Source organism: Aristolochia californica, unplaced genomic scaffold, assembly GCF_029961685.1.
Source record: "Aristolochia californica isolate CCGP_79_NKW_82.1479 unplaced genomic scaffold, dmAriCali1.0.hap1 SCAF_6, whole genome shotgun sequence".
Lineage (NCBI taxonomy): Eukaryota > Viridiplantae > Streptophyta > Magnoliopsida > Piperales > Aristolochiaceae > Aristolochia > Aristolochia californica.
This window is the reverse complement of record NW_027182257.1, coordinates 34,767,386-34,775,533: the sequence shown is the minus strand read 5'-3', so window position 1 is coordinate 34,775,533 and position 8,148 is coordinate 34,767,386. Positions and strand designations below refer to the sequence as shown.

The 8,148-nt window shown below is 42.7% G+C and overlaps 1 protein-coding gene across 1 annotated transcript; it reads left to right on the top strand.

Annotated features, from left to right (window-relative positions):
* The first annotated feature begins 5,862 nt into the window (after positions 1 to 5,862).
* LOC137935004 (protein PSK SIMULATOR 1-like) lies at positions 5,863 to 7,708 on the top strand. The gene has a single exon (XM_068779625.1). The coding sequence runs from the start codon at positions 6,100 to 6,102 to the stop codon at positions 7,498 to 7,500; it is 1,401 nt and encodes a 466-aa protein (XP_068635726.1). The 5' UTR covers positions 5,863 to 6,099; the 3' UTR covers positions 7,501 to 7,708.
* Positions 7,709 to 8,148: the final 440 nt, after the last annotated feature.

Genomic DNA, 8,148 nt, shown 5'->3' with positions numbered 1-8,148 from the left:
TCATATAGGGAAAAACTTCTCTTAAAGAAACTAATGTAATGTGAGATCAAAGAAAAAAAAATTAAGGAAAGATACTCAAGTTGGTCAAATATCGACTAAATATTGAAAACTAATAAGAAACTTAACCAACATTACTAACTCAAAAATTTAAGCAAAAATTTTGGCTTAAATTTAAATTTTTGCTTGCAACAGGAAACCAACATGACCTTTGATTCTTCCAACATAGATACCTCTCTCTAGAAAGATCAAATTGAGAAACGGATTATTGGAATAGAAAGTAGACTCACATAGATTTCTTCTAAGATATAATTCACAATATAAATTCTCATTAATGTTGGTACAAACAGTTCATAAAGTTGAGTCTTTTGTGGTTACTCGAAACTTTTCTACTGTTTGACCTTTTCTGATTCAGATGTCGATTCATCTTTCTAAAAAAATATGATTGTAACAATTCTTTTTTTATTTAGAAACTAGAATTAATGATCTTTCCAATGGTATATAATTTTCTATATGAAAATTATGGTAAAAGTGGAAAATCCAATGAAATCCATGTCAAACGCCTAGCCAATAGGACTTCCCAGGAGGTGACCCGTCCTAGTACTACTTTTTCCCAAGTGCGCTTAACTTCAAAGTTATGAGTCAAACACCTAGCCAATACAACTTAACAGGCTGGTTTGTTAGATGCAGAAATCACAACACTTAACCAGAGTGGACGGAACCACTCTAACACCCACCGTTCCTGGGTTCGGGATGACTACACTCCGGAATTCAAACGTGGAACGTGGTGCCCAGCTCTGATACCGTGTCAAACGTCTAACCAATAGGACTTCCCAGGAGGTCACCCATCCTAGTACTAGTCTTGCCCAAGCGCACTTAACTTCAGAGTTCTGAGTCAAGCGCCTATCCAATACAAGTCAATAGATCGATCTGTTAGATGCGAAAAGCACAACACTTAACCAGAGTGGACGGAACCACTCTGACAATCCAAACTAGAGTTTTCACTCTCCCTTTGTTCCTCACCAACAAAGAGATAAGGCAAATAGATTACAACAAAATGAAAATTTTAGAGTTTATGTATGCAAAAAATTAAAAACAACAATAAATGTAAGTAAAAAAATTTATTCACTCTCTACAAATGAACACCAAAGTTTTGTTACCCATGTTTTTCTTTTTCTTCTTCCTCTCCTTCCTCCCTTTCTTCTCCATCTTCTTATCTGATTCTATGCTATATCTTTGCCTACTCTGATAATATTGATTTCTAGGACCAATACATAAACACAAAATATTTCAAGGGAAGGAGAAGAGAGGAGAGAAGAAACCAAGGGAGAGAAAGAAGAGGAAAAGAGATAGAGGTGTAAGGCCAAATTTGAGACGAGGAATAAACTTGAATGATCCACGCCATGCCTTGAGATTGTATTTATAGTTGTGGGAAGGTGTTTACAATGACTATAATGTCCTTAAGGCTACATGATTCAAAAGGAAAAAGACATAAAAGAACATACACCAGCTTGCATAATTATAATTTTATGCCATTTCTATGGAAGTTCTCCTTATTTAGTAGTCATGCTACCCCTACACATGTGGGTGTCTTTTAACAAAGTCATACACTTGGATGACCGTATGAGTAAAGTGCACGAAGGCAAGAAGTAAAAGAAGCACTGAAGAAAGTCGACCAACCGATGTCAATTCAATCAAATGAGTTGAGACAAAAAAAATTATGTCTAGAGTCATTCGCCTAGCCGACCGAATGACCAATGCAAATGAAGCCAAACGAGAAAGAAGTCTCCATTGAAGATTGATCGACTAACCAGGAGTTGACTAGCCAATGTATTCCAGAAATGTTATGGAACGAGATTGAATGTTTTCATTCAGCTAAGATAGGTCTTCAAAATCTATAAGTACATATCTATGCGATTAAAAACTCATTACAAAAATTTAAAATATTTTCTCATGAATATAGTGAGACTTATCGAGATTTCAGAAAGGACAAAAGGCTAAGCTCAATGGTTCAATTTCCAAACATTGAGAACTCAACTCTTTTAAGTCGATTGCACCTCAAAATGTATCTCCCTCAACTCCTGAAGTAAAAACAACACCTAAGCGCATTGGTTATTTTAAAACCTCATTTGGAGATTGGAATCGTGATTTTAAAATGCACATACAAAATAACAATGACTTATTGTGATTTTATTTTGAAACATTCATTTGGTCAATTTGATTCTTACTAGATTTCATGTACCATTACTTTAAAATATATTGATTGTTCTAAATAGAATTTGAAGTGGTGGAGGCATGGACTTGAATTCATTTGGGGCATGTGAGAGGGGCATTTACATAGAATTGATTGAATGGGTGGCAATTTTTAAAATCTACACATCATTGTTCTTATATTTTAAGATTATTTTATTGATCTTGGTCTAGTAAATTTAAATACTGAAATTCAGCCCCTGATTGGTGTGATAGTATTGTGAAATCATATTGGAGTGAGTTGCTTTGTCTATAGACTTCATGGACCTCGTCATTTCTTCATAAGATTTCTTCATGCATCATTCAGTCAATTAGGGTTTGGAAGTCGACCTTCTTCACATTACTCGTTTTTTTTCTTTTCTTATTTTGTCTTCATTTGGCTTTTCTTTCTTGTTGTATTGAACTCTCTAGCTTAGTCAAACAATATTACAAGGTCGTTTGGTCAATGTGTTTTCTTACATAAGTTGTTTGCTTCCCTTTATATAAGTCATTTGGTCAGTCCTCTATCGATGGAATGGTTAGTTAGCAAAAAAATTCCTTTGGGGCTTTTTTGAGTTACAGGTATTCTTGATACACATCATTAGTAACTTATGTGTTTGTTATCATAAAAATTATCTCAATGAAGATCTTGAGACCAACTAACCATCTAAGAGAAAGAGAGTGAGGGGATCTACTGGACTAGGGAAAGAAGAAAAGTTTGTAGATAGAAACAAAAAAAAAAGGCATTTTGGATAGAGGTAGCTTTAGAGTACTGTTCGAAAAGTGGCAAATCAATGGGAGATAGTTATGGGACATTGAGAGTGGTCTCATTAGTAGCCAAGGATGATCAGGGGCTTAGATCTTAAGATCAAAATTAACAAACATTTTGTGATCTATAATTTGTGTGTAATTTAAATATAAATAAATTCATTTTAAAAGAGGTATGATTAAAATTGAGGCACCCCTACCATCTACCATTAAACGAGTAAAAGAAACATTCCTGTCATTTACTAATTTTTATGAAAATAAATTTTGATAAAAAAAAATAACATTTAAAATTTTTTACCAATTGTCATTCTCAGTTCTCATCACGAGTTTCCATATAAAAGGATTTTTGGGCTGTTTCACTTGATCTGGCGGGCAGGGTTGGTTTAAAAAATCCGCTCGAAGCCAACTATGCATAGCCGGGACAGGCGTGAGACTGTTTTGTACTCTCTCCTTTGACCAAAGTATCAAGTCAACTCGAGCTTTTTACAAGTGTCAACTAAGTAGACTCAATCAGATCTAAATTAACCCTCGCATGCGAATTTTCTTACTATTTTCAGGCCCCGTCAAACATTTAAGATAGTTTGCTGTTGAATGTGATGGCCCACCAGGCAAAATTTCATTCCGGGTCTATGGGCCTCCATGAATCCATGGCATAGCCCGTAAGTAGCCACACGTGCAGTTGTGCATGCATGCGAGCGAACAAAAATGATGCCACGTCTCCCCTGCCACGGACGAAATGATGATTTCCTCCTGCACCACATTCCATCGAGTGAAGCAAGGGTTGGGCAAACCGAAGCATCAGCGAGCGGCTCTACAGAGAGATTCAGGCAGGGTGCCGGGGTGGGGACCATCCCTTCTCTCCAGTCTGCCTTGTTTGCATAAAGGCGGACATCTTTCTTCCTCCTCAAAGATGAACCGAAGCATCCAGTGCTGCAATTGTCGGCTCCCACTCCCACTCCCACTCCCACTCCCATTTCCGTGATCATTCTTCATAAACCCCACAAAAACCTTATTGCTGAAGCTAGTGGGATCCGAGTAATGTAATTTTAAGTCCCCATCGAGTTTGAGTGCCTCAACGGGCTTTACTTTTTGCGGATTCCTATATTTTATTGATTTTTATACGACGATGAAAGGCAACCTACTACTTCGGATTTCACCCGCCAAGTGTTCGATGAAAGTCCTGTAACGTCGTCTTTAGACACGACTGCCCACTTCGGTCCTACTCTAGTCTGCCATCCGGACTTCCAGCGCCTTAGTCAAACCTCCAGTTTAGTCCCGCCGGATCGATTTCAAGTTGGTGGGTTCTCCGGCGGCCAAAATGTAGACAACCCGGACCCATCGTCTTCCGGCGGGTAATCGATTCGAGGCCTTTCTGAAAGTGATCCATCCATTGATGAATGGATCGGAACCTGTCCTGTGGAGCTTGTCTAGCTTGTCGTCAATGTGACACCCTCATGACTTTTTTTCTTTTTTCTGCTCAGTCTCGTTTCTCTTCACATATTTGGATAGAAGGAAGCTCCCACTGGAGGACTTGATTCACTCACCCAAATTGGGTTCGAGGAGGGTGGATCTGTGTATCTGTTTCTACATAGATGAATGACATGGGAGAGTTGTCCGAGCAGATGGGGATCTTCCTGCTTCCCATATCTGAACTGTTCTGGTAGTGGAAAGGGGAGAAATCAGTTGTTTCTGACTCTGAGATGGCTGAGAATTCAGATCCCAATTTCAATCCAGAAGCTTGATAACACATGGCACATGGACTGAATGATTTGTATTTTATGGAGAGTTTTGACCCATTTACAGCCTCTTTTTCTGCTCAAGTTAGTGGGTCAGTCAAACATTTACAGATTTTTAGAATTGATTCACCTCCTTCGGTCCCCCTTGTCGCTACTCCACCATCTTGTGATTCATGAGCATACAAAATTGAGGTAACTGAAGGTTTTCGTAAGAGTCGATCAAGTAAGAACTTTCGAACATCTCTCTCTCTCTCTCTCTCTCTTTCCATACTCCGTAGCAAACAAGGATCTGGTCACTCGGGGGAAGCTCTCAACTTAAGATTAAGGCCATGGTGCCTGTCACAATGTTCTGTCTTTCTCGAAGAAGATACGTTGAAGACGAATTCGCGGTTTCTGAGCGATTTGTAGATCTTAGCACATATTGACTAATTTTAGCATTCCAGAACAGAGGCTTCACATTCACAAGGTTCATGCATGATGCGTGATTTTTCATGCCTTGGGAAAAGTCAAATCGCCCTTGTGAAAACTGATGTACAGAAATGCCCTCCAGGTGCTCAAACTTCTCTACACAGAGCGAGGGGTATTTTAGGTATATGGAAGTGGACTCTCCAGTGGGAGGTGGGGCCCTTTGGGATATGTGAACGTAATTTCTGTTGGGGTGAAAGTGCTCTGCATCACATCAGAGATCCAAACCCACTCTGCCTTTAAGTGGGATGTCCCGGTATTTTCAACTGAAATGTCTGAATGATGCTTACGAAGAAGTTTTACCCTTTAGTTTGACTAATCCTGACCTAGCACATGGCAAAAGGAGAGTGACTTGATGGATGTTGCCCATTATCTCCCCTAGAACCCACATATCCTTCATTATTTACTTTTATAATTTGTGATTCTTGCCTCTCTCATCTCCACCGTCCCATGAGTGGGCCCCTTATCACACACGTGCAGTCGCTACCCTCCTCTCTTGTCCTCACCTTAAATGGACCCGATGCCTCTCCCTAATCACAATTTATTTAGGAAAGCGATCGGAAAAAAAATGTCACTTCCAAATTCCAAAAGCGTCATCTCATTCCCTGGCGCTTGTATAGATACTCCTTTCATCTCAATACCAACAAGAATAGAAAAACTCTCTTCTTTGTTTGCGTTTTAGCGTCTCGTCTTCTTCTCTTTCACATCTCTCAACATCCCACGAGCCTACTCTCTGCATATTTCTCTCTTTTCTGATCCTTATCTCTCTGCGGTATCTCCACTCTTCAATTATTTCTACCTCCTGTCCTCCTCTCCATTATTCGGAATCTGAAACTATAAACGCTAGCACCTACCCGGAGAAATAGGAGTTATTATTGCAACTCTTCCTCCATCCTCGCTGTCCATGGCACTGGAGTCCTGGCTTCTGAAAGTGAAAACGGCGGTTTCCAACGGCATCGTGACGGTCAGGACGACGGCGGCAAAGGAGAGTAAGAAAGCGAATGTCGGGGTGTTGGCATTCGAGATCGCCGGCCTCATGTCCAAGCTGCTGCTGCTCTGGCAAGCACTTTCCGACAAGAGCGTCCTGTGGATTCGGCACGAGGCGATAGCGCTTGAGGGTGTTCGGAAGATCGTCTCCAACGACGAGTCTTTCCTTCTTGCCCTCGCCTGCGCGGAAATCTCCGAATCGCTTCGCCACGTTGCCAATTCCGTCGGTCGGATCGGGAAGAGGTGCGAGGATTCGGCGCTCAGGTCCTTCGACCGTTTCTTCGAGGAGTTTGCTGACTTCGGGAAAGACGCGCAGTGCTGGGTTCTTACTCGCAAGGATATGGACTCCAAGGTGGTGAAGAAGATGAACCGCTACGTTGCGACCGCTGCCCGTTTACACAAGGAGATTAACGAGATGGGCGACACGGAACAGAGCCTGACGAAACTTCTGGGCTCCACGGATTTGGAATCTCCGATACGAGTCAAGAAAATCTCCGATCTGCAGCAGAAGCTGTTTTGGCAGAGGCAGGAGGTGAAGCAGCTGAAGGAGAAATCTCTTTGGAACCAAAGCTTCGACCCAGTGGTGTTGCTACTAGCGAGATCAGTCTTCACCGTCCTTGCTCGGCTTAAACTAGTTTTCGGGATCGGACACGGCCACGAGAACCCGGTGACGCTCCCACGCAGCCTCTCCGCCACCGTCTATCCGTCAGAAAACTCCACGCCGTCGTCCAAGTTCGTCTCTGGGCCGTTGATCACCAAGAATGCGGAGCTGCCAGATCTCTCCGACGGCTTCTTTAATAGCAACACGAAGCTCCTAAAGCCACCGACAACGACACTGGGATCGGCTGCGGTGGCGCAGCATTACGCTAACTTAATCATCGTGATCGAGAAGATGATCCGGTCGCCCCACCTCATCGGCATGGACGCCCGCGACGACCTGTACGGGATGCTACCGGCGAGCCTCCGCGCGTCGCTGCGAACTCGGCTTCGAGGCGTGGGGCCGTGCGCGAGCGACCCGGCGCTGGCAGCGGAGTGGCGGGAAGCGCTGGCACGAATTTTGGATTGGCTGGCGCCGTTGGCGCACAACATGATCAAGTGGCAGAGCGAGCGGAGCTTCGAGCAGCAGAGCGTGGTCCGCAGGAGCACCACCGTGCTCTTGCTCCAGACGCTATTCTTCGCGAACCAGGCCAAAGCGGAGGCCGCCGTTACAGAGCTGCTCGTCGGCTTGAACTACATATGGAGATTCGAGAGGGAGATGAACGCCAAGGCATTGATAGCTTGCACGGAATTTAACGGGTTATTGAACACGCAGAGTTGATCACAAAGAGAGGAAGGTTTCATCAGCGGTTAAGATTTATTTTTATTTTTATTTTTGTTTTGGGTGTATTTTCCATGAAATGTTTTCTTGAGTTAGGATGTGAGAGGGAGAAGGGAGGAGAGGGATGTTGACCTCCTGCAACCTGTAAATGGTGGAAGAAAAATTGATCTGTAAATAACATAACACTCATAAATGAAGGAAGCTTTAATTTGATGGAGATTTATGCTGCTGGGAATTTACTTTTTTCTCATCTTGATTTGGCATGATTTGATTTTGAATGTCTGGTTTCTCTCGTCCACTACTGGAGTGATGCATCTCTTTTGTCGAAGATGCTTGCGGATGTAGTCACGAAGTTTGACAGCGATCAACGACCGAGAGTTGGTTGCTCGTTACTGTCGCCAGCCGGAAATCTGGAAATTCCGAAGCCCATCAAAGAAACGAGCACGGTAATCGCCAAGCACTCTTCGTTCCCCCATCTGGCCCCACATCCTTACTCCTTAGTCCTTCAGTTCCGGGCGTTGATTTGGTGAGTCATCTCGCTGGAGGATGTAACGAAGATGACAAAAAGGGTCAGGTGTCCTCCAAGGGGTTCCCCCCTTCGTGCATACTTCCAGTCTTCCCTAGATCTAAGAGAAACTTACTATCGTG

Coding starts and splice junctions, on each gene's coding strand:
- LOC137935004 (XM_068779625.1), top strand. CDS start 6,100: ATGGCACTGGAGTCCTGGCTTCTGAAAGTGAAAACGGCGGTTTCCAAC.